Source organism: Glycine max, chromosome 13 (assembly GCF_000004515.6).
Source record: "Glycine max cultivar Williams 82 chromosome 13, Glycine_max_v4.0, whole genome shotgun sequence".
Lineage (NCBI taxonomy): Eukaryota > Viridiplantae > Streptophyta > Magnoliopsida > Fabales > Fabaceae > Glycine > Glycine max.
Genome location: NC_038249.2, coordinates 27,236,559 through 27,262,778, shown reverse-complemented (window position 1 = coordinate 27,262,778; position 26,220 = coordinate 27,236,559). Strand labels below are relative to the sequence as shown.

At 33.6% G+C, this 26,220-nt stretch overlaps 3 protein-coding genes across 5 annotated transcripts; 1 reads left to right on the top strand and 2 right to left on the bottom strand.

The window, feature by feature from the left end:
- Nucleotides 1–5,096: 5,096 nt before the first annotated feature.
- Nucleotides 5,097–8,579, top strand: LOC100778008 (heparanase-like protein 3). Of its 2 annotated transcripts, XM_003542611.5 has the most exons (9): nt 5,097–5,686; nt 6,100–6,136; nt 6,268–6,451; nt 6,577–6,722; nt 7,046–7,276; nt 7,359–7,548; nt 7,632–7,757; nt 7,999–8,098; nt 8,170–8,579. In XM_003542611.5, the coding sequence occupies exons 1-9, from the start codon at nt 5,441–5,443 to the stop codon at nt 8,482–8,484; spliced, it is 1,575 nt and encodes a 524-aa protein (XP_003542659.1). In that variant the 5' UTR covers nt 5,097–5,440; the 3' UTR covers nt 8,485–8,579. The 2 variants fall into 2 exon arrangements, with proteins under 2 accessions (XP_003542659.1, XP_025980814.1); XM_026125029.2 differs by lacking the exons at nt 5,097–5,686; nt 6,100–6,136 and having other exon boundaries at nt 6,310–6,451; nt 6,566–6,722.
- A 673-nt stretch (nt 8,580–9,252) lies between these two features.
- Nucleotides 9,253–19,849, bottom strand: LOC100806856 (probable anion transporter 6, chloroplastic). Of its 2 annotated transcripts, none has more exons than XM_003541440.5 (15): nt 17,198–19,849; nt 16,913–17,058; nt 15,772–15,871; nt 15,457–15,509; nt 14,804–14,878; nt 14,616–14,696; nt 14,424–14,485; nt 13,795–13,859; nt 13,165–13,280; nt 12,129–12,165; nt 10,858–10,953; nt 10,337–10,478; nt 10,200–10,252; nt 9,814–9,900; nt 9,253–9,720 (listed from the first exon to the last, which is right to left on the bottom strand). In XM_003541440.5, exons 1-15 carry the CDS (start codon nt 17,558–17,560, stop codon nt 9,619–9,621), a joined length of 1,578 nt encoding a protein of 525 aa, XP_003541488.1. In that variant the 5' UTR covers nt 17,561–19,849; the 3' UTR covers nt 9,253–9,618. The 2 variants fall into 2 exon arrangements, with proteins under 2 accessions (XP_003541488.1, XP_006594260.1); XM_006594197.4 differs by having other exon boundaries at nt 13,795–13,856.
- A 141-nt stretch (nt 19,850–19,990) lies between these two features.
- LOC100775864 (pyrophosphate-energized vacuolar membrane proton pump) lies at nt 19,991–24,734 on the bottom strand. Its single transcript, XM_003542608.5, has 8 exons — nt 24,279–24,734; nt 22,517–23,091; nt 22,037–22,416; nt 21,823–21,909; nt 21,400–21,730; nt 20,848–21,258; nt 20,669–20,728; nt 19,991–20,511 (listed from the first exon to the last, which is right to left on the bottom strand). Exons 1-8 carry the CDS (start codon nt 24,526–24,528, stop codon nt 20,308–20,310), a joined length of 2,298 nt encoding a protein of 765 aa, XP_003542656.1. The 5' UTR covers nt 24,529–24,734; the 3' UTR covers nt 19,991–20,307.
- Nucleotides 24,735–26,220: the final 1,486 nt, after the last annotated feature.

Sequence of the window (26,220 nt, the reverse complement as noted above, 5' to 3'; positions counted from 1 at the left end):
TAGAAATATATTTTCAGACTCACCAAACGCTTACGTAAATACTTACATATCACATGCTCTCACATCCATAACATGATTTGAACCACGTTGATTGGATCAATCTTTATTGGCAAAATGAGAGTGACTTAGATTATTAAAAATATATATTTTTGGTTGTTGCAGAAATAGTGCATGAAATACATCTCCTAAGAAAATGAGAAAGGAAAAGAAAGTTCACTCACCCAAATTATAAAAAAAAACATATGCTTATTTTTAAATATATTAATTGATAAATTTTTACACTTTTAATTTATTAAATAATCTATTAGTAAAACACTCATTCATTCCTTATATAAGGAAATATATTTATTGACCTATTATTAAAAAAGAAAAATCTATTAGTAAAACACTCATCATTCCTTATATAAGGAAATGTATTTATTGACCTATTATTAATAATGCAAGTTTGATAAAAAAAAAACTTTTCTTGTATTTTAATGTTATGATTTTGCAATTTAAGAGAAAAGTTTTTTTTTTATCATAAGAGTAACTTACATTATTAATAATTGGTTAATAAATATATTTTCTTATATAATGAATGAATGAGTGGTTTATTAATAGATTTTTCTCTTTTAATAATAGGTCAATAAATATATTTCCTTACTTTAAGTTGATTTTGTTATAATGTTCGTTTATAATTCTTTTTTTTTTCTTTTTTTAAGCATACTGAAAATGTGTTTAATTTACTTATTTTAAAAAAAAATTCCTGAAATATTTTTTATATAAATTTTATAATAAAATTTTGAATAATAAAATATATTTTTATCTTTAGTAATGGAGTTTTTTTATACTGCAGAAATTTATCGTATGCTAGGGTATGAGTATATTTATTTACTAATGTCCAATGACAATAACAAAAGTTAACATAACCTATGAATTAAAAGAAAGTTAACATAACCAGCAATATAAATCTTTATCAATGTCCAACGGCAATCACCGAAATTAATTAAAATTTTCTACAACTTAATCCATAAATTTTAAAATATAATTTGTAATATTCGTATAAGTTCGTAAAATAAATTACTCGAATAAGATTTTGTAGAAATTATTTTGGTATTTATCTTCAAAATATTAGAATGACACCTATAAATAATTTAATATTTTAACAATTATTTAAGAAAATAAGAAAAACATCCAAAGAAATTTAATATGAGCTAATGAGACATTCACAAACTCTTATAAATACGTATAGATAGAATATTATTTTGTTTGGATGAACCTGTTGACATTTTTAATTATTCATTAAAAAAATTGTGAATAATATTGGTAATAATTTTGGTTTTGCAGTCAAAATTAATATAATGTTTCGTTTTTTTTTCAATTCATGGATATAATTTGGTTTTTTTTACGGAAGATATAACTGAAACATTACTACTACAACATTTAATTTTCAATAATATATATTCCAATGGATATTTAAGAATACAAATATTATTATCACATCAATTATTTTTGTAACTCATATAAGTTGATGAAATGATACAAGATCTTATTGTGCGTTTCCAGTAATAACCTGTCACGACTAAAATTAATTTATGACATAATGAATTGAAGCATACTCACATAGTCTTTTATCCGGACCAAAAAAATATCTAATATTTTTGTAATAAAAAATAAACAAATACAAATGTTTTTCCTGAATAAAAATTTTCGCCCTTCTATGCAGCTTCTTCATTTCCTACAGGTACTTACATTGCGTAAGAGTAATGCTTCCAAATTCCAAACGAAGTAGAAATGACAATGACGGGTCGGGTATGGGTATTGTCTCCTTAATCTCTTGTCTCGACTTCTCAATATATCCCTATACCCGTACCCGATACTCGACAGGTTTGAGTTTATTGTCTCATCCCCGTACCAGTCGGGTATTGGGTATCCCCAATTCCGTTCCACACACCATTTATAAAAATATTTTTTTTTTGTAAAAAAATATTAAAAATTTGATTTAAAAAAAAAATTATTTGTTAAACATTTATTTTTAACTATTTATATATCAATAAATTTATTATAGAGCGTGTGTCTACATAAATAGTTAAGAAAATAATATTAAATTATGTAAAAATTTTAAAATAAAATTAACCAATAATAAAAATTATATGTCTTTTGATTAAATTATGCAATAATTCTAAAGATTTTAAGTGGCGGGGCAGGGTTGGGTTCGGGGTCAGGACGGGTCTAGTAATCCCATATTCGTACCCGACTTTTGGTTATGGGAGAAAACCCAAACTCGAACCCATACCCGGTCAACTCAGATATTACTCGTCAAAATCGGGACGGATTCGGACGGATACCCAGTGCAGTATTGCCAACTCAACGTTAACTTAGTAAAATTGATGTCTTTCCTCTAGAAGTGAACCAGTTGGTTAACCTTGAGGGCCATGACAGGCATTCTGACCAAATAAAAATCTTTCGAAGTGTTTTCTTTCTTTAATCTATTTGTAAAAGAAATCGAGACCTTTATTTATTTATTTTTTCAAAACATCAAAGTATTAATATGTTGGTTATGGGGCAGATTAATGTAAAAATCTAATTAAGCTAGCTAACGCGTGCTAGGCTTCCTCAAATTTTACCCTTTTGGGTCAAAGGTTTGAAAAGCTAATCCTAGAAAAAGGAAAATAATGGGTCTCTAAAACGGGATGCATGCATAAATATTCGTTTCAAATACTATACTATATATTGTCGATATTGTTAATAATTATGATTTATGAAGATTAATGTGGTGTAGTGGGTGACAGCTGAAGTAGGAAAAAATACATTTTTTTTTCAATGTAACTTTTAAGGTCAGCTTGGGCTAAACTAATACTTTACCAAACAATGATACCTTTTCCTCTAATAAAAAAAATAAAGGAAAAAAAAAAAAACAAAGCACATTGCTGTAGTTGATAGCGTAGGCCCTGCTCCCATTCATCCTAATCCAAAGTGTCTCAAGTTTTGGATACGAAGGATATACTTTAAAATTCAAAACAATATGGCAGCATCAAAGATGGACCCAATAAAACAATTATATCCATCAACCCTAGTTTTTTATTTTTTTATGGTATCAACCCTAGTTATTAGATGCTTTTCTGGAGGTGCATATGAGAAAGTATAGTAGTAGTAGTAGCTCAACAAATTAATGCTGTAGAACTCAAGCTAATGCTAATGGAGTAGATGAAGTCAATTTCAATCTGGCATGTATAATTGAGAAAGAGAGTTGCTACTTGATTAAATCGGAACACTTTTAGGCTTATAATTTCCACCAAATTAGTTACATTTATGCACTGATCCTGCAAAACAACAAACGTTAGGTGGGCACGGCACCAATTTGAAGCGTTACGTTACGTTACGTTACATTTATGCATAATTATCGATTGCTCTTCATTTGATGCCAGCTAACTATTTTATTCGTCACAGAACCGGAACCGGTGGTAGGAAGCTGTTCTTGTTTTGTATGTAACAGAACCATTTGTTGTTAGACACATGTGAGGATTGTGATAGGGCTCTTTTTTTTTTTTTTAATTCTTTCTATAATTATAAACAAAAATGTATTAAGGTGGTTACAACTCACAATCAAATAATTTTTCATATTTATTATTATATAATTTGTTTTTCCGTAGGTACACTTACAGACATCACGTTAATCATTTGCAATATTTTTCAGTTTCCTTTGAAAATTAGCATGCAAACACCAAGGACATCACGTGTGTAGCACATTACAAATTTATAGAAAGTTATTTAGTTTTAAGATTTTTCAGTTCTCGGCGTGACTTGTGAGTTGAAAAATATCTGCTGGGCTACAAGGGTTTTGTTAGGCATAAGTATTGAGAAATTAAAGGGGGATAAAGAGTTGCATAGTAATTAGAAGAAAACAAAAACAAAATGATTGAAGCTTTGATCAAAACCTTCCTTAAAATTGTTTAACACAAAAACGTTATCTGGTTCAAACCAATCTAAGACAACACAACTTGTGGCTTTGAAAGCAATGTCACAATTTCGCTTAGTTCATCCCATGTCTATATCATTACCAGCTATTGAGATTACCATACTAACCCCAGTCCCTCATTAAGCCATAGAATGATACAAAAAACAAATATTCCAAAGCTTAAAGAATTTTCTCAATCACTTCAACATAAGTAAATAAATAAATAAATAAAAGTGAAACTATTAAAGAAAGATAGTTCAAGCGTAACCGTCATATTCATATATTTACACTACGCGCAATCATTTACAACTTAGAAAGTCAGGGTGTAGTAATAGTATGACGATTGACGATTAGTATAAGACCAAAATGATTAAAAAACAATATATAAAAAGTTACTGTATTTAAAAAACAAAAAATAGATGTAAATACACGAGTTGCCGACTGCAAATTGCAAACAACTGAGAAACCCGTTTTGATGTGTGTTTGTTTCATGCAAGTGGTCATGTTGTTTGAAAACAGAAACTTTCTTTGTCCGCTATTTCACTGTCTTTGTACTTTCTTTCAGGAAAGGAGATGCTGACCCCACTAGCAACAAACATCGCGTTATTAAAGGGGTTTTAGCCCCTGTTTTTCAGAAGAAGAAAAAAAGTTCCATTATTAATTTTCCAATTAGAAAAGTTTATTTGAAAAAGAAACAGAGACTTTTTTTTTTCTTTAAATACGAAAACATAGGAGTATTTACTTTTCTATTAATAGCTATCATTAAATTTGTTTGTACTAATATGAAAGGAACGATAATTTGACTATTGATATTCGTATAGTTTTTTTTTTTTTGTACAGATCGCGTATAGTTTATTTACAAGTAAAGTCTAAGTAAAAAAAAAATTGTTGGTGAACAATAAATTGTAATTGATTCTATTATTATAATGATTAGAAAAATCTAAATTATTATCTTAATTATAATAATTAAGAAAGACTAAATCATTGTCTTTTTTTTTTGGGTGTTACAATAATTAAAAAGTCTAAATAAATATATTAAATTGAAGACATAATTGAATTAAATAAATTGTAATAATTAAATTAAGACGCGATCTTAGCACCCGAGATCCGAGTTTTTCAATTTTTCTAATAGTCTAATTAATGCAATATTAAGAAAATAGCCGTCTCAGTGAATAATAAATTGGCTTAAAATGAACAAGATTCTTTTGAAACCGATACCGGAAAAAGGAGGAGGAAGAGGCACTCTCAATCAAGTTTATAAGTGCTATAGCCTGCAGCAATGTACACATGAAATGAAGTGTCTTTCCAACAGCATTTGCAACATTCAGACATAACATAACTTTCCTGCGAAGGAAGTGTTATGCCATTACATCATCAGAACTCTTTTGTCTCTCTGGCTTGCAACTCAACTCTGCTGCTGTAGCAAAGCCTCGGTTCTATGGCTTCCTAGTTGCCCATTTGAGAAAAAACCCACAAAGATCTTGAATTTGGCTGATTCTGGAAATGGGTTCTCAGATAAGGCTTCTGGGTCTGTGTCTATGGATGTACTTGTCAAGCTTAAGCTTCATTGGAGCCGGTGCTGTGTATGGAAGAGAAGGTGAAGTTGTGAAAGGGATTGTTTTAGTTCATGGGAAAACTGCAATTGGAAGGATTGATGATGATTCTGTTTGTGCAACTCTGGATTGGTGGCCTCCTCAGAAATGTGACTATGGAAAATGCAGTTGGGGTCATGCTTCTCTGCTCAACCTGGTATTTTTCCTTTCTTTTTGTCTTCTGGTTCCTGAATCCGTCAAAAAGTTTTTTTTTCTTTTCAGAATAATTAGATGGTTTTTGCTTCTTCCTTTTATTTTTTAATTTATAAATAGCATTCTCTGCATGATGACGTTTTTTTTGTCCTCTTCAGAATGATGCTCGGATATATCTAGAATGCGTGTCTAGGGTGTCTTAGCTCAGCTAGAAATTAATTCCTGCAAAAGCATTTATGTTTTTTTTTTTCAAATTATAATTTTCTGACCAAGTAATGATGAGATTATACTTATGTATACCCCTTCCCTCCCTGCCACCAATAAAGGTTCTAGTCATGACATAAACTTTCAGAATCTGATACGGTTGTTAAAAAAGGTCAGAGTAAATTTACATCTTATAATTTTCATCTCATGCAGGACCTCAACAACAAAATTTTGTTAAATGCAGTAAAAGGTAAGAGGGAATTTTTATCTGGATTATTTTCATAGCAATTTACTTCATTTTTCATTTCTTTTATTGGAGGATTCGCGGTTGTTTTGAGAGTTTATTAAGGTACTATCATTTTGCCTTTGAATGTTTTGCAGCCTTTTCACCCTTGAAAATTAGATTAGGTGGCACTTTGCAAGACAAGGTCATGTATGGAACTGAAGATTGTCGGCAACCCTGTACTCCTTTTGTTTTGAATGCGAATGAAATGTTCGGTTTCACTCAAGGGTGCTTACCGATGTATAGGTGGGATGAGCTAAACAGCTTTTTCCAAAAAGCAGGGTAAAATCACTTTTCCCTTTTGAGTTGTTTCCCATGTGTGTGTGTTTAGGACTAAATAGATTCGTCTTGTTTATTTGGCAACTGTGTTTTTAACAAGTTTAACATCAATGATAGGTATATTTCAGGGCTAAGGTTGTCTTTGGATTAAATGCTCTTGCTGGAAAATCTATGAAGTCTGGTTCTGCTGTTGGACCTTGGAACTACACCAATGCTGAATCGTTAATACGATACACAGTCAGAAAGAAGTACACCATTCATGGTTGGGAACTTGGTAAGTGTATGTTGTCCTCATTACAAATACCAAAATAGTTAGTGCCTACTGGGACAATAAGACTAGAATTGAAAATGGTGATTTCTTAAGGATTAAGGCTCTCATTATCCCTATCACAGGGCATGAGTTCACTTGACAATGACAACCATTCATCCCACATTTAATTTTTTTATGTAAATATTTGTATGCTATCAAATATTTTTTACTAAAAGAAAGAAACATGGTATCTTTCCTTCTTTAGAATTAACTGTGTTGTTGATTAAGCCATGATGAATAAATCCATGTTGTGTATGGACACTACAACGAGCTTTTTTTATGGGCAGGCAATGAATTGTGTGGAAGTGGAATTGGAGCAAGTGTTGCAGCAGATCAATATGCTTCTGATGTTGCTGCTTTAAGAAACATAGTTGAAAATGCATATAGAGGGATTGAACCTAAGCCACTAGTCATTGCACCTGGAGGCTTCTTTGACTCGGATTGGTTCAAGGAATTTATAAGCAAATCTGGTAAATCTGCAGACGTGATCACCCACCACATTTATAACCTTGGGCCAGGTATCTTCCACAAAACTGGATATAAATTTATCATGTTTTCTTAATCTCCATGTATTTGATTATAACTGAAAGCTACTTACAGGAGTTGATGACCACCTAACTGAAAAAATTCTTGACCCTTCCTATCTGGATGGAGAGGCTAACACATTCAGCAGCCTCAAAGGTATACTTCAAAGTTCATCAACCTCAGTAAAATCATGGGTTGGTGAGGCAGGAGGGGCTTACAATAGTGGCCATCATCTTGTGTCTGATGCATTTGTCTACAGCTTCTGGTTAGTGTAATTCCCCTTGCTTTGCCAATATCAGCAATGATTCCTTACAAGTTTATTCTCTAATGGTATCATATTAATCACAGGTATTTGGACCAGCTTGGCATGTCAGCTGTTTATGACACCAGAACATACTGCAGACAAAGTTTGATAGGAGGAAACTATGGTTTGCTGAATACTAGTACTTTCGTGCCAAATCCAGACTATTATAGGTACTAAAATTTGAATTTCATAGTTGAACAATGAAACATAATAAATAATTAAATATGGACTGCTATATCAAAGTTTGTGTTCCCATGTGTGTGATGTTTGCTTCATTAATTGCTTGCCAGTTGTTAAGGAACCTATTTTCTAATAGAACAAAGAGTTTTATTAAGTGGGATCCCATTTGAACTACAATCATAATGCTGTTTTATAACACCTTTGTGTGGTTATGTACTTTCTTCCTTACAGTGCACTTCTATGGCACCGACTCATGGGAGGCCGTGTCCTCTTAACTACCTTCTATGGGACAAAGAAGATAAGAACTTATGCACATTGTGCAAAGGAATCCGTAAGTAAAATTCTGTATCTGTATATGGTATATGTATTATATGTGAAATCTGATTTGATACTCTCTTACAGAAAGGGATCACAATACTAGTGCTCAACTTGGACAACAGCACCACTGTTCAAGTCAATGTGGCCTTAAAATTTAACAAGTTACCATACCGTAGAGTGGGTGAACCAGCCAGAAGAGAGTACCATTTAACTGCACCAGACAGGAATTTACATAGCCAAACTATGTTGCTAAATGGAAAAATGTTAAGTGTAAACTCAGCTGGTGAAATTCCTCCTTTAGAGCCTCTATATGTAAACTCAAGAAAGCCAATAATAGTTGGTCCTCTATCTATTGTATTTGCTCATATACCAAATGTTCTTCTTTCGGCCTGCAGCTAAGCTAGCTCAGTGGCACTAGGTGAAACTGAAAATTGGTTTCACTTGGTGGTTGATAAAATAAGCGATAATAGAATACAGGACAATTCTGTTTTCAATTTATTGGTGATAGTTGTTCTTTTCTTCTCCACCCCTAATGGGGCCTATTGGATTTTTACTAGTTTTGTTTGTTTTCCGATGCGTACCATTCAGTTGCTATGACAAATTTTAAATTCTACAAAATGAAAATGACCTTTCATTTCTTGACCTTTCTTCTTCTTTTTTTAAAAAATAATAAATCAGAACGAGAATTTGAAAGATATTCCATGGTCCTTCATTAACAACGATTTTGCTAACCACTTTGTACTGACATTAATGTTATTAATACATTTTCACCGCAAGTTTAATTAAAATCTTTATTATTTTCTTAATTGTTATTTCTTATTTAGAAGAGCACTTGTAACATATTCTTCGATCTTAACTCACTCTATTATTAATTAAAATACATTAAGAATTATCATAAGTGAGACACTTTAAACGAGATAGGATTTAAAAAAAAAAGTGTAATTTTTAATAAATTTTAAGTCATAATAAAAAATGTTCAAAAATCTGAAGACATACATAACAAAATCTTATTAACAAATGAGAGCCAGAGAAATCTGAACGTGGGGCACGTGCACATAATCAATGAGCAGTTGACCTCAAACAACTAAAGCTACAGAAACACGGCTAAAACGAAATTTAAAAAAAAAAAAAAAAAAGTTGCATGGAGAGCTTGCTGAGAGATTTGAATGCCTTAAAATGTAAGATTATTGAAACGGTCACTTTCTGGTTGAAACTTGCAACAGAAGGACCAGAGAGCACCAAAAGTTGGTGGAAAGGATTTAAACACGTCAATACATTTTTTGGTGACCAACCACCATACCATCTTCATCTATTAAAAATATACAATACTGCTATATACTAATAAGCTACAGTTAAAAATAAAGAATACTTACAGTAATGTACCTATACTATCATTTCTTTGTACTTAAATTATATGATTTGTATATATCAAGCGGATATACCATTATACCCCCCGTGTCAAAATTCTGCTTCGCATGAAGGTTTCTTAAGTTTCTAGGCTATGCTCAGAATAATGAATGATTGGAACATGAATCAGTTTTGCTCAGAAAAACTTTGAGGCTTACTGCTGGCAAACGCCAACCATATGATGGTACCAGTCACATAGAAGAAGATCGATGGTGCAAATAGTGATATCTACATGGTATAGAGATGGAATATAAATCAAATAAACAGAATGATACACATCATACAATAAGGGGGAAAAAACTAACATTAACAGCTACTTACACTCCATGAATGAGTTGAATCCAGAAGATAACCAGTGAGGGCTACACCCACAATTCCAGGAATAGCCCCAACAGTATTAGTTATACCCTGAGAGAAAACAAAATAAATAAACAAAGTCAGATACAATTAATCAGATATATATTTACTTAAAAAAATTATGGACAAGGCTTTAACCTCTAATAGCAAAAAGGAGTATGATTTAATCTAGGAGTGAGTAGCATTTTCAACCTAGTCCTAGATAACAACTTAGGTAAGAGGAATTCTTTCGGTTGGGAAAATCAGATAGTCTTCAAAGTTAGGATTAGAGCAGAAGTGCATCTACAGTTTATAATACAAACTATAACTCATAATAATACATAAGGCCCCAACATGAACTGATAACATACCAGAAGTATACTTGCATATTCTGGTGACATGTCTTGATGGGTACAATAGAGTCCTGAATAAGCAGATAAACACAGACAGTCAGGGCAAAGAAAAGTATATGAATCAGACAAGGTATATTTGAATGATTAACTAGTACCTGATAAGGCAAAGCTTGAGAGGGCTAAACCACTTGTGAGAATCCCCACAATCTCCCAAGGCGGTAGCCCTAGATCCAGCGAGGAAAGAGTCATGCAGATTGCAGGGGACAAAAATGCAATTGATTGGCAGATCTTTCGAACCTATATATATATTTTAAAGAAGTTCAGGCAGCCAAGAAATTAAGAATAAAAGTCAGGATAGGTATGTTCTAATAGTTTGACAGTAGTCAGTAACATGTCAAATTGAGTCGATAGCCACAACATCTACTGTGTCTACTGTCTACATCCAGCAAGGTGCAGTTTTGTCTTTACTGTAACATGTATTATGTCTACAGCCAATTTGGATGCAAAATTTAGCATTAGAGATAGACTCATGGCTACAGAACATCAAATTACACTTCTTAACAAAATATGATGTCAACTTTATCATGAGAAAATATGTTTGATATCATATCATAGTAGTAGTAATTATTCATATAATAGACAACAAAAACAAATTATGTTTCAGTGCCTCTCATACCACAGTGGTTTCAACTCCTCTTGAAATCAAGTTGTCAGCTAATTGCGCTGCAAGACTAGTCACAAATATTGAAGCCAGTGGCGGAAGAATAGAGACCTGAAAAGATTAAGAATCCCCAGTGGTTAGTATGCCTGTATGTATGTAAGACGCAGGTTAGTTTCCTCTCAAAAGAATACTTGTAAGCAATATTTTTCTATAAAAAAAATAAAGAAAAGACTAAACTGGTAGATTCAAGAAGCATGGTGTTTATTTAGTCCAGTCGCACCTAACATCAAACATCCTCAAGAACTCACAAAGCCATTGAAAACTAGGTAAAATTGGTTTTTGAAAAAAAAAGTCCATATTGAATTGGAAAAAAGTTGTACTCTTTGAGGGAAAGCCTTGGCACAACAGCAAGATTGTTTAGATGGGTTAAAATCTTAGAAACAGTCTCTCGACTTGTTGGGGTAAGGTCCCCAGACCTTGGATGTTGAAATTGCACACAGTAATGATTGTTTCCTCTTTAAAACTACTCCCTCTGTCCCTAATTATAAGACATTGCTGACAAATTTATGCTTATTAAGAAAGTTGGTTAATTTAGTTATTAACATTAAATTTGTCTGTAATTGTATTATTTTTCCAAAATTTCCTTTAAGTAATTAATGTATGGAGAAAGAATAATAGCAGTGGAGTTTTAATTTTAAAACTAAATTCTTCCATTCTCCAATCCTCATAAGAGAGAGAAAGAGACAATTCATAGAACTTATAATTTATGAGCTAAAGTAATTAATGGTATTTTGGACAAAAAATAATTAATGCAATGGATAAGTAGAAAGAGTCTTATAAAAAGGGACAAAGAAAATTCAAAACAATATCTTATCAAAAGGGATGGAGGGAGTTTTATTTATTAAGTTTACATAGTTTAATATTACTCAACATATATTTTGCTATTTTATTACTACTATTTTTTATAAGCCAAGATTTGGGCTAGCTTAAGGAGATGATGTGAGGCCATTGATAGGTATTAGGCAATTATGTTTATGTCAATTCTGTAATAGGTAGTGATGTTTACGTTGTGCAGTTATAGTGTTATATATGTGGTATGATAACCCTGCAAGCAGCAGTTAACATGTCAGTGTGTTGTTTGTGATGTTTTGAAAGAGGAAACAGCTACCTTTCCATCATTGCCAATGTCAAATATAAAGAATGAAAACAGCTACTTTCCCTCTTCAAGACATGAATAGACTATGTTAGCCAAAACACTAAGACAAAAAGGAAAATAATTGTCTTACCCATGCAGCTTCAGTCAGATTTAGATTCAGCTCCTCACTACATAGCATACAGATGGACAAATTAGATTCTCCATTGGGCAAAACTGTAAGAAATACTAGAACTAAATTTTCTGTACAATTTTAAAACAAACTTCTAAGAATTGACAATCATGTAAACCACAACATTGTCTAATTCCTCACAAGAATTTTTCAATGCATAACTAAGCTTAATAGTAACAGATGGCTTAATGGCAATCAGTGATCATCATTGTGCATCAGTATGGAATCTACAAAGTAATGCTGAGCAGTCACAAAGTAAACTTTGGGTTTTTCCATGGTTCAGGCGGTTGCAACTACAAGGAAGTTTGAATTTGATGCATAAATGAGTTGAAACCATTAGCAAAGCACCATAAAATTCTTTACTCAATTTCTTTCATCTGAGAAAACTCTGAAGCCGAAATCGAGTCATTCTAAGCAATGAAAGAGAAAAGATAAACTTAAAGAACTTTATAACTTCAAAATTTCCAGAGCACAACTAGGGACCTCAAGTGAGAGAACTAAAGAATTTATTATGCTTTATGCACATGATCCAATTGTTAAACCTTATTTATAATTAATTACTTTCTTTCCCAAATTAATCAATATTAAACATGAAGGATATTAAAAAAAACGTCAAGGTGTATGATGAGCACACAAATATTGTAAGGCATCATCTAAAAGCAACAGGGCTCAACAGAAAAGTCATAAATTTGAAGTTGAAATTTCCCCGCAATGTAAAATTCTGAAATGTAATAAAAATAAGTTTGGTTTCATGTATATATATAACTTGTGTAAATAAAAGGTGAATCCAGCTTCTTGCTAACATTTATGATATGATAATTTAATTAATTTTCTGTCCCTAAAATATGTCATGAATAAGTAAATGTAAAAATGGAAAAAAAAAGGAAAGAATCAAATTATTAATGCGAAAGGTCTCAGCTGACTCGCTGATAGCTGGTTGCAGTGAAAGATAACAAAAAAGTGGAAACAGGTAAAGCATTAAATGCTCACACTGTACCTAAAAAATGTGGGAAGCCATGATAGACAGTTATAGTGACCCCAACTGCCACAGAAATGAGCATATATCATAGCCCACACAGCACGATTTTGGAAAAAAGCCTTCCATGGTACATCCTGTATTTTAAGAACAAGACAAAACAAAGTTCCATATCAGATATTGTAAATATTCACTGAATCCAACCCAGTGTAACTCTTACACACACACACACACACACAGAGGGAAAAAGGCTTCTGCTACTTCTAAAGTTAAAAAATGAGATACTTTTAAAAGTGAAAGTAAAAGTAGATACTATTAGGGAGGGTTAACATCAAGCCAGATGGAACGATATCTAGCATTTCAACTCTTCAGAATACTTGGAAATTGGAATTGAGAAAATTCCTCTCTCTGCGAATATATATTTAAATCTCATTACCATGAAAATCATTAGCAAAGTCAACTTCTAAAATGTAGCAAGACGAGCTAAGGATATTATCTATGATAACTAACACTAGCAAATAGTTATAAATAAATAAAAAATATTAGAATATCTAGAGCCATTAAGCAGAACTTCCAAGTGAATCCTAGGTTCATTCAAATTTTGACACAAAAAGAATGAGATTTAAACTGCCATAATTTTTGTACTCTTACCTTCAAAGAGCCATTCAATTCTCTTAGAGAAGTCTTCCATGATTGTGTCATGATATCTTGGGCTGCTGTGAGACAACCGAAGTCAAAAGTGAAAAACAACCAATTTAACCATAATGCTCAAAGTAAGTAAACAAAAGAATGAAAGCCTTGAACTGAACAGCAAAGACAACTTATATATGAACATGCGAGCTGCCTTCAATGCATAACATATGAAAAAGAGAATAGTAAAAGATATTATCTTCATTTATAATTTATCAATTTTTAACTAAAATTACAGATTATGAGGACTATACTACTTAAATATGCTGTTAGGAACCAAGAGGTTCCAAAATTGAAGGTCAATTCTAGAAGGAAGAGAGATCACTGAGTAACTGGGGTAGTGGGAGACAGGTTACACAGCAAAATCCCACTTTCCAATGCAAATTAAACCCATCCTCCTCCCATAGTAAGAATGAGCTCCAAGGTATTTTTCAAATGAAAAAAATGTTTCCAACAGATTGGACGATAAAGTAGTCATTACTTGACAAACATCAACTAGAAAGGCATCATTTATCATCATTCATTTAATTACAAAATATACTTTTTAGCTCAAACTAAAAAGGAAAAATTAAAATAGATCAAGATCTCACATGAAAGAGATTCTGCATTTAATTGTGTTTCACCTCCTTCAAGAACTTGAAACCCCAAAAACCTTCAAAAATAATGGCAATAACATGAGTCATAATTTTAATAAAACAACCATATTGGAAGCTCAAGACGGAAGAAGTTCACTATTTTGAACTAATAGGCTAGTGGAAAATAGATTAGTCATTTCTACTTACCAAGCAATTCCCAAGAGACCAAATATATAGAATACTGATTCCCAACCAAGATTTTGGATAAGGGGAGGAGCCAAAAGAAGCCTGACAGATATTACAGTGTTAAAATTGAGGGTAGACTAAAAAAAAATTACAATCCTGTGTGACTCCCATTCTTATTCATATCTGACTGCATGCTAGAAAATGCATACCCCATAACACTTCCAACACTCAAACCACCAAAAACCAATGCTACTGCACGTGAGCGCTCTTCTAATGGTATTGACCTGCATATGGCAATGAACCTTACCAATCAAAAGGGTGAAAAGCTAAAAAAATATTATAATTGACTGAAATGTAGTATTTCTCAAAAATAATAGGCTGAGGCAGGAACCAACTATTTTACTAAGAAATTGGATTTTACCAAAACATGAATTTTCTCCACTCACAGTCACAGTTAGCATAATGACTTTTTTTTTCATAATTAATATCCTTGTAAGTAGAAAATTGCATGCTTACCTAGGAACAAACCCTAAACTCCTAAAGCAAGATGTTTTATCAATTTTGGGAGGGAGCTGGGTTAGGTGAGTGAAATTATTAAATTAAAACATTTTTGTCCATCTCCAAACAATTGTTCTTAGTGTTCTGCATCTCTATGTTGCTTCTTATCTTCCAACAAAAAATCCAGAGTTCCACAAAATTTCTTTATGGGAAGAAACTAAAGACAATAAATAATTATAGTTAAATGTTAAAAGGAAAATAATCTAAAATTCACATACTGACTAGAAAAGTAAGCAGAAGATAAGTAAAAAATCAAATCAATGGAAAATTAGTTAGAACCCAACATATTTGGATGTTTACATGCCTGGCAATGAGATCAGTAGCAGCAGATGGTGAAACACCTTCGCCTATCCCAACCTAGACATGCAATGGAAGGGAAGAGCTTAGTAATGTTGAAAAAGAATAACACATGCTAATGAGGGTACATGTTAAATACTAATAAATATAAAAAAGAAACACTAAATAGACACGCTAACTGTAGAAGATAGAAAATCCCGTGGAAACAAAATAATAACATTTTGCAAGACCAAACAAGGAATCTTGCATGTAAGTAGGCATTAAATCTGCAAAAAAAGAAAGTATGCATTGTTTGGAGGGGGGGGGGGGGGGAATTACTGACCAAAACCCTTGACAACAATAAGCCAGGCATATATCCAGCAAGAAAAGGAACAAGAGCTGTAGCCACTGACCATATCAATACTCCAACCTCAAGAACAGCTCTGAAACAGAAAAATAACAGTGTAACTGACATCGTAAGCCTGGAAACTACATTGAAATATTAGTGCCAATTCTGAATGAGGTAATTGTCCAATTACTATCTCTTTCTTTAAGACTTGAACATGAGTTACTTAATTGACTCTCATTTAATAAAAGGAAGCTATTTAGATAAAAGAATGTTTAGGCAATGATTTGATTAATAATATAGTGGGCAAATACCATCTTGTTGATATCTCAGTTTAATCGTGAAGCTCTCCTTGGAATGTAATTATAATTTCATCAGGTAGATAAATGTGAGGATATGCATTACCCAATGACAAAGGTACTATTTAAGATGGCTTAAAGGACAAAGAAGACAGATTTAGAGAAGAAAAGGTATCCAACTATAAATACTTAAAGTTATTGGGAAACATATCATTAAGAGAATGCTTGGTATCTGCACTCTATGATGCTTCACTCAAGTCCATAAAATTGACTTGTAAGATGAGAACTATCCAAGCCTTATAAACTTTATTTAAGTCATATCTCTAGTCGATGTGGAATCTCAACCCCCTAAGAACCAACATCTTGGTAGCTGCACTCTATGATGCTTCATTCAACTTTTCTAGACAACCTCTTCGTAGGTAGCCCTTTCAAGACACTAGCAATCAATTCTGATATGCCACAAAGGCTAGGGGTAACCACAATTAAGACAGATTTCCAAGACTCCTCAATTCCAACATGATTCTTATACTTCTCTCTAAAAAAAATCTCTCCTCAAAAATATGTTAGTGTCCTTGAATTGATCATTACAAAAGTCAACAATCTTTAATTATATGGCAATCCATGATCGGAAGATAGTATAAAACATCTTTATAATGTCAGTGTATTTGGATTAAATGCTTTATTTTCCTTTTCTTTTTATTTATCAGAAATGCTTTCTTTATATATTACACTAGGTAATGTTTGTAAATAAGCCCTGCCCCTCATCAAAAGTCTAGAAACAAACAGAAATAGAGAAATCTTTTAGATAGAAAAAACTTGTGTTGCAACTGGAAACTGACCCGCCACCAAATATTTTGGCTAGCCAACCCCCAGGTAATTGACTCAATGCATAGCCCCAGAAGAAGGAGGACTGAACCAATCCTGCTGTTGATGAGTTCCACCCAAATTGATGAGACATTGGAATTATGGCAATACTCAAGTTCACCTGCACCACCCCCACTAAATCAAATCAAATCAAATCCCAAGCATAATTAATGATGCAACTCATTAATTATACTCTAAAAGAAGCAATTTTTGCTTGTGGGGTTGCAACAAACAAAGAAACGCAGGAAGTAAGAAAGAACCTTATCCATGTTACAAATAATGAAGGCCAATGATGTGGTGCCGATGAGCTTGTATCTTTGGGGAAGATTCTTCCAAGGTGGCCAGTTCCAAGACAAGGTCTCATGCTGCTTCTCCACCTCTTCCACTTGAAGGTCCGTGAGAACCTTGGCCTTTGCCTTGGCCATGGACACTCTCTGGGTTTCTTTAGCATTTTGTTGAGCACTAGAAACTATTCTGCTGAGCCTGAGGGTGTGGTTGGATGATGAGAGATGAAAGTGAAAACGTTGAAACGAGGTTGTTCTGGTAAAAGGGGTGTGGGAATTAGCTCTTTGAGTGTGTGAAAAGAAGCAGGAATTGTCTGGTCTCAGCGTGAGCCTGGCCATGCTGGTTAAAATAGGCTATTCAAGTTGCAGTTGCAGAAAGAAAAAAGGAAAAAAAGGAAGAATATTTGGCTGTGTTAGAGGAGTGCCATAACATGAGGCGTATGGGTGATAAAATTGATGCTATACAAGGAGGCCACGGAAGTGGTCGTGCTTTGTGGCTCACATCAAATTGGACATTTGGAATAATGCACAACGCATAACATAATTTTTGTTTTTTTGGTTCAAAAGAGTAATATATGTCATTTTTTGGATTTTTCTTGAGGCACCCAACATAAATTCTTCTACATCAAACATAAATATTAAAATTTCAAACACACCCTTAAACACTTCTATTAGCAAATTTAACTTTGTTGATGAAAAGAACCAAAATGAATTTATGAATCTATTTCAAACACAAATTGAGAACTTTAAAACAATATATAACCTAAATTTTATAAAGACAGAAATATCAATTTCATATGTATAACATAATTCCTCCTATGAACCAAGCTCTTACAATGAAGGTAGGATGGAATTTGTTTACAAAGCTCAATGCTGGGTTAATGTTGTTCGTGCATAGTACGGATGTGGCAATGATGTGATGCCTGTAATTGATCGAAGAAGACAAGGCACAAATCTCTGGAGAGGTATTGTCAAGTGCTGGAGTAACTTTCAACTTAATTTGATTTGGAAGCTAGGAAATGGGAGATCTATCCACTTTTGGGAAGACTATTGGGTGCCAGGTTCTGGGAACCTTAATCAATTCTGCACTAACCAATCAAGAAGTGGTGCGAATGTTCCAGTGTGTTTTCTTGTTGATGCGAGTGGGGGATGGGATTCACAGCGTCTGAATTCTGAGCTTCCCATGAAGGTGGTGGAAAAATTCAAGGAATGAAACCTCCATGTGGCTCAAACTGCAATGACTACGTAGAGTGGGACAAAGTGAAGGATGGAAAATTTTCTACTAAAAATGCCTATCTTACCTTGTCCCAAGCTGGTGATCTTGTTGAGAGTCCTATGAACAAGGGTATATGAAGATGGGATGGTCCTGAGAAAATAAAATTTCATTTATGGAAAGATCAGTCAGGGAGTGCTTCCTATAAATGAGCTGCGTTTCATAAGGCATGTGACTACCAATGCAAATTGCCCCTTATGCAATACTATGATTGAAGACACGATTCATGCTCTTAGGGGCTGCAATTGATAAAAATCTCAATGACTCCTTTTTTCAACAGGATATCAATAGCTGGATGATCACTAATATTCGTGATTGCAAGAATATCAATGCTACTATGTTCGGTGTTATCCTGAATATACTTTGGTGGAGACGAAATGACTTTGGGCCTGTTTGGGTAAACTTCTTTAGAAGCACTTCTAAAAGAAGAAAATAAGAAGAAAAAAGATGAGATGAGTTTTTCCATAAGCTAAAATAAGCTCTCCATGAATTAATTTTTAGAAGCTCACCAATATAACTTCTCTAAAAGATGAGATGACATCTATAAATTAGCTAATGGAAAACTTATTTTAGCTAATGGAGAATCTCATTTCATTTTTTTCTTCTTATTTTCTTTTTCTAGAAGTACTTCTAGAGAAGCTTACACCCAAACAGGTCCTTTGTCTTTCGCTATTCCTGGACAAATACAGATGGGGTGGTGAACAAAGCTCAGGCACTGATCAAGGATATTGGCAGAAGTAAAATTTTGAACAATGTCCTTTATCCTGAATTGATTAGTGTTAGAAGGGATGAGTCTGGAATTTGGAAGGCGCCAAAGAAGGGCTTCTTGAAGATTAACTGTGATGGTGCTTACTTCCCTACGCTGAAGGAGAGTTTTTCGTGCCTTTGCTAGTAGGTTGGGGCATGGTTCTATTGTGGATGCGGAGTTATGGGCTATTTTATATGGTTTATATATGGCCTTAGAGATGGGAGCTGTGAATCTGATAGTAAAAATTGTCCTCATGCTGTGAAGCTGATAGATGAATGTTTCAAATGATAGTCATTTTACCGAACTTGTTGCTGTAATTTCAGACACTAGAATGAAGCTCCAGCAGTGCACCTTAGTCCATATTTTGAGGGAAGCAATACTATGGCATATGCTTTTGCCATATCTGGTTTACAGTTAAACTCATGTTTGTTTTTACAATACCATTCCTTATTTTGCTGTAAATTCCCAATATGGGAATGATGTACCTTCTTCAATATTCAATATGAAATAGTGTGTGACTGTGGCTTTGTTAGCAAAGACAATGCAGCAAAGAAAAAAAAAACATAATTTCTCCTTAAAAGCATGTGTAAATTTTAGTTTAGACTTCGAGGTTTAAATACAAGAGTCACAAAACAATTCAGTTTATTTTATATCTTGAATTATTTATTTTTAGTTATAATTGAATTAGTTCAATTGCAAACACTCTTAAAAACAGACAATACAATAAAAACAAAATGGTAAAGAAATATTAAGAAAGTTGAACCATCCGGAAAGGAATATATTTAGAAAATTGACCACGCGGAAGAGATGGTAAACATCATCGTCATCATACAAGGAAAATTTTCGCAACAGACTCAGCCTAATCAAGTTGTCTTAAAACTACATGAGACAAAATATACTTTGTTTCAAGGTGGGGGAGGAAAAGGTTTCAAAAACAATGGAATTGACATGACAGATGAGTTAAAGACTAACACAAAAACGAGAAGGCATTGGTAAAGGGACGGCTTTTCCTTGTTCTGTCGTTGTAGAAAAATGATGGACGATACTCTTTTTCTATCAAATCCTTTAGATCTTGAAGAGTAGGCCACCATGTGTAGCAAAGAAGGGAGCAAACACAAGAGACTCAACCGCCATGAGCTTAATAAGGATGTTAAGTGAAGGTCCAGATGTATCCTTTAGAGGGTCTCCAATGGTGTCACCAATAACAGCTGCCTTGTGACAATCTGACCCTTTTGGACCAAGGCTTCTTGCATGCTCAGAAGCACCAGCCTAATACATTACACCAAATATATAAACAATCAAATTCACATTACAGACTTCATTACACAACTACCAAGTTGCCTTGTATTGTACCAGCATTTGAAATTGAGGAATTACTGAAGAGTGAGAATTCAATTAATAATACAGCTTGGCATAAAATATTTACCTCAATGTACTTCTTGGCATTATCCCAAGCACCACCGGTGTTGGATGCAGAAATAGCAATCTGTAAACATGGAATGGAAATATGTCTTAGAAGCAAAGAATAAAAGAGGAGAATGACAAAGACCAATAAGTTGTTGAGGTTATTAAACTAGTAATAAATAGTGGTGGGTGAAACATCACCTGTACACCAGACACCAAAGATCCAGCTAGGACACCAGAAAGTGTTTCAACACCAAAAAGGATTCCAACAACAAGCGGTGTAAGCATGACAAGAGCACCAGGTGGAATCATTTCTTTAATGGAAGCATCAGTGGAGATCTTAACACATGTGGCATAGTCAGGCTTAGCAGTTCCCTCCATCAACCCTGGAATGGTGTTGAATTGCCTGCGTACTTCTTCAACCATCTTCAGAGCAGCACTTCCCACACTCTTCATAGTCATAGCAGAAAACCAGTAAGGAAGCATTGCACCCACAATCAAACCAATGAAAACCTTTGGAGTCAACACATCAACAGTTGTAATAGCAGCTCGGCTCACAAAGGCACCAAAGAGGGCCAGTGATACAAGGGCAGCAGAACCAATGGCAAATCCCTAAAACAGAATAACACACAATATAAGCCACCTAGCAAGGGAAAATGATGTTTCCATGGACTTGGAAGAATAAGGTTTGAAGAGAGTTAGAAAAACAGAGAAGAATTAGGTTTGGAGAGTTATAAGGCTGAAAATCTGCACCTTCCCAATAGCGGCAGTCGTGTTTCCGGCAGCATCAAGGGCATCAGTTCTCTCTCTAATTCTGTGACTCATACCAGCCATTTCAGCAATACCTCCAGCATTGTCACTGATTGGACCATATGCATCAATGGCCAATCCGGTGGCAATGGTACTCAGCATGCCAAGCGCAGCAACAGCAATACCATACATGGCAGCAAAGGTGAAACTAACAAAAATACTAATGGCAATAGCAAAAATTGGAATAATAACAGACTTGTATCCCAAGGCAAGGCCAAATATAACATTAGTTGCAGCACCAGTCCTGCAGGAGTCTGCAACATCTTGCACCGGACTGCAAAATCAAACAGAAAAGTCAAGATAAAAATCTGGTGATATATATGCACAAGGGTATTAAAAAGTAAAACATCGCCCAAAATTGCTTACCTATATGCATTGCTAGTATAGTACTCAGTTACAAATCCAATAATAAGACCTGCCCAAAGACCAACAGCAACACACAAGAATAGCTGCCTGCAAGACGAAATCTATGTCATGAGTCCTTGGATATAAAAATCCACCATGTATAAATAGACAATAACTCATCCTTTAATAATTGCTTCATCAAATAAGCAATTCTAATAGAAGTTGTGAAACTTACCAATTCTTGACATCTTTCTGAACTCCAAAATTGAAGATAGTGAAGGAAGTTGGGAGTGCAATCCAACTAACAATTGCAATCCCAATAGTCATCAGGGCAGTGGAAATGATGAGTTGTTTCTTCAATGCAGGCTCAATCTCCTTTACAGCCTTGATCTCAAAGAAGTCAGTTGCAAATAAGGTTGTGAGCAAACAAACAAGGATACCCACAGAACTGATAATGAGAGGGTATAACATAGCAGTCAACTCATGATTCACCCCAAAAGAAGAGATGGAAGCAACAACAAGAGCAGCACAGGATGACTCGGCATATGAACCAAAAAGATCAGATCCCATACCAGCGATATCCCCAACATTATCACCAACATTATCAGCAATCACCTGTGAACACAGTAATTTATTCAGACAAATACAAAAGGATTAACTAGAGAATGTTTAAAAACCAAATAAGGGGGCCTAGTTTCAGGGTTATATTTCTTACAGCTGGATTTCTTGGATCATCTTCGGGGATGTTTCTTTCAACCTTTCCGACAAGATCAGCACCAACATCAGCAGCCTTAGTATAGATACCTCCACCAACTCTTCCAAACAAAGCCATAGAAGACCCACCAAGACCATAACCAGTGATGGCCTCAAAAAGACCACCCCAGTCATCACCATAGTAAATCTTGAACAAGTTGATGGCAATGTAAAGAACCAAAAGACCATTTGCAGCAAGGAGAAAACCCATAACTGCACCAGATCTAAAAGCCGTAATGAAAGCCTTCCCAACACCCTTTCTTGCCTCCAGGGTGGTTCTTGCATTGGCGTAAGTTGCAATTTTCATTCCAAGGAATCCAGAAATAAGCGATGTGACACCACCAAGCAGGAAAGATATGGTGCTGAAAACAGCAGTAGCAAGAGCTGGCTTACACATTTTAGTTTGATCATAGGTGCAAGGCTGGTAGCTCGTGCTGAATCCTTCCACAGAGCCAAGGAATAGGAATATCAAAATGGCAAAAGCCACCATGAAGATTCCCACATACTTGTATTCAGTGAAAAGGAAAGAGGTTGCTCCTGTTCATATTCAAACACCAATACATAAGTGCAGCATTCTTTAACATACACCAACAAGCACTAATTTAAAATAGGGACCAGAGATAAAATAAAATAAAAATCCAAATAATTAAAGGTCGAGTAAAATGCAGACCTCTAGCCAAGCAATAGGTGCAACTAATACCAAATTTATTTTAATATTAAATATAAACTGGCCAAAGGTAACAGATTACAAGGTTTTTGGAGATAAAATGATATACAGTGGTCCAAATTTAAAGGGCAATTTAGAGTTTATTATAGGCAAAATATTGCAAATGTATTGGGAATGGCAGGAAATATGGTAAATGCACTCATCTAGAAATTGGGACCATGAGGTCCACAAATTAATCAGAGCAACTCTTTCATCTGTTATTAATTCAAAATCTTCAAATACAAAAATTAGGAAATCCCTGAGAAGGCAATGGCCATAGACCCTCAAGTCTAACACAGCACACAGGATCGCAGTATCAGAAACCACACAAACTTTTTCAATAAAACCACCGACAGATAAAGAAGCAGAGCATATACTGCTCAAAACGAAAGATCAAAGCCAAAAAAGCACACAGCTTCCTGAACGATTCTCGCTCCCCATGAGCAAAGAATTATTGAGAGGAAAAAAAAGACAAAACGACACAACTAATTTCGATTGCAAATTACTAACCACAGGACTTGGTCGTGTGGTCCAAATCCCATAACCAACACCGATTTTTTTTAATAATTAAAAAATAACACGAGGTTCAAATCATGTTGTAGGCCACAAAGCCAGCTCAAAAACGTTTCAGAATCCAAACAATGAAACAAAAACAAAAAACAGGGTTAAAAAAAACCCTCAGTGGTAGTTCTCAAAATCAGAGCATAGAGCTTACAAACAACCAAAATCCGATAAGCAACTGCTTAAAAAAATAAAAATTGAAACCAAAAGCTCTCTCAATCAAAATCCAAACAAGCCATGCAGAACGAAGCACAACAAGATCCTGATCTACCCAGAAAATTGGAAACCACGCCGACACGGCAATTTCCATTTTTTTAAATATATTTCGAAAAAAGAGAGGGAAAGACAAAAGACGGAACTCGAGGGTAGATCTCAGAAGCGCAAGAAAGACAGTACTAATTTTTTATCTTTTTTTGTGACGGCAACAATATAGAGAGTGAGTGAGAGGGAAAAAGACCTTCGGAAATGGCGTTTTGGATTTCGGCGCATTTGAGGACAACGTTGTGATCGTTGAGGCCTTCCTCTTCTTCGATGAGGTAATCGTTGTAGCCATTTTTGCCGGCGGCGTTAGGGGAAGCGTCTCTGGCAGCGGAGAGCTTAACCTTGGAGACGAGGACCCACTGGAAGAGGGCGAACCCTATTCCAATGATGGCGCAGACCGGAATCAAAATCTCGGTGCCGAGATCTGGGAGAATCACTGCTCCCATGATGATGGCTGAGAGAGAGAGAGAGAGTGAAAGTGAAGAGAGGAAAAAAATAAGAATGAGGGAAGGAATGAATGAGTGATGAATGGGTGAGGGGTGGAGTGGGGTTTTATACGTGACAGAGAGAAGATAGGGGTGGGAATGATGACTGGAGAGACAGAAGAAGGTGTGTGTGGCTCAGAATATGAAAATTTTACCAATATCTGTAATTTGTAATTTTCCTATATGCCAGATCTTATTTTTAGGTGACTCGGCTCTTCAACACACTTCTCTCACTTTTCACTTTTCATTCTCATCTTTTATTTATTACTCACTATTATCTTCTAAGTTTAAGTAATTAATATTAATCTGATATGATTGACAGGTCACATTAAGTGTGGTTAAGAACTTAATTATTCATGGATATATGAAGAAAAATAATTATTGTTGAAAAACAGGTCAATTCCTTAATAAATGGCAGTATATATTAAAAAATAGTCTTTCATAATTTGAAGGTCATTCAAACTATAACTTTAAGATTATATTGAAATTACATTCAGAATTATCGAAAAGTATATAGTTTTACATCTCAGTAAAAAAAAATCATAATTTTAATTTCTTAACTAATGACATAAGTTCTTCGTTATCTTATTTTTAGACAAATATTATTCGTATAACAACTCATATGATAAATTTTGCAACTAAAAGAGAAAAGAAAAAAAAAAGAAAATTGTGAAATATAGTAAATGTTTCGATGATGAAGAACGATAGACACAAAAGTATTAATATATGAATTATTAATTATTATGTGAGTTGTTGTGTGAATAACATATTCTTTTTTATACAGTAAGTATTTAATATTTAATATGTTTATAACTATAAGATATTACATATATTTATTTTTTTAATATTTTTTATAAAATACCAGGAAATTTAGAAATATTTTTTTATGAAAATTTCACTTTTAATTTTTAAATAATATTTTTGGCACTTTTAGCCTATATTTTTTTAAATAGTTTCAGTCTCGACTTTCAAATGGTAATTTTACTTTATGGTGTTATAGTTAAGTGAATCATTTGCCATAAGATAAGATAATCATATTATTTTTTTATGTAAACTATATTTTAAATTTCTCTTTAGCTAGTATTGAGTTATTAAAGACTAATAAATAAGAGATTAAAAATATAATTTACTGTGTGACAATTTTATTAGACTAATTGATGATGTGGTAAAAATTGTGCAATCAATATGATTATTACACAATGAGTTAATATTATTACTAGATAGAGATCAAAATTATTGAAAAAAATTATAGAACGAAAAGGATCAAAAACATTGTTTAAGGATTAAAAGTCAAATTAACAAAAGATTTAAGAAAAAAAAATATAATTAATCCTAAAAATAAATAAAATTGAATAAATCTTATTTGAGTTAAGTCACAACATGTATGTACTATTAAAAAAAAAAAAACCTACCCACCTCAACATAAATATAGAATCAAACTTTAAGATTAGTGTGAAAATATGTTATTCCTACCTTTTATTTTGATAAAAAAAAAAAAAAAAAGTGGTTCTCAAAAGCCTCCGATTTTTAGATGAACCATTGAAGTACACAAATTTAACACGTTTGTTTGCCATTTACTAACATTATATCTTAAAAGAATACTTAAATTTTTTTGGTCATAAAAAGAATACTAATAAATCACTACATTTTTTT

Excerpts from the sequence above, each read along its gene's own strand:
- LOC100775864 (XM_003542608.5), bottom strand. The coding sequence starts at position 24,528 with ATGGGAGCAGTGATTCTCCCAGATCTCGGCACCGAGATTTTGATTCCG. Across the intron at positions 21,731-21,822 it reads TATACTAGCAATGCATATAG|TCCGGTGCAAGATGTTGCAG; the intron begins GTAAGCAATTTT and ends TTGATTTTGCAG. Across the intron at positions 21,259-21,399 it reads CGACTGCCGCTATTGGGAAG|GGATTTGCCATTGGTTCTGC; the intron begins GTGCAGATTTTC and ends ATTCTGTTTTAG.
- LOC100778008 (XM_003542611.5), top strand. The coding sequence starts at position 5,441 with ATGGGTTCTCAGATAAGGCTTCTGGGTCTGTGTCTATGGATGTACTTG. Across the intron at positions 5,687-6,099 it reads ATGCTTCTCTGCTCAACCTG|GACCTCAACAACAAAATTTT; the intron begins GTATTTTTCCTT and ends CATCTCATGCAG. Across the intron at positions 7,277-7,358 it reads CATTTATAACCTTGGGCCAG|GAGTTGATGACCACCTAACT; the intron begins GTATCTTCCACA and ends AGCTACTTACAG.
- LOC100806856 (XM_003541440.5), bottom strand. The coding sequence starts at position 17,560 with ATGGCCAGGCTCACGCTGAGACCAGACAATTCCTGCTTCTTTTCACAC. Across the intron at positions 10,954-12,128 it reads ATCTGACTGAAGCTGCATGG|GTCTCTATTCTTCCGCCACT; the intron begins GTAAGACAATTA and ends TAATCTTTTCAG. Across the intron at positions 9,901-10,199 it reads AATATGCAAGTATACTTCTG|GGTATAACTAATACTGTTGG; the intron begins GTATGTTATCAG and ends GTTTTCTCTCAG.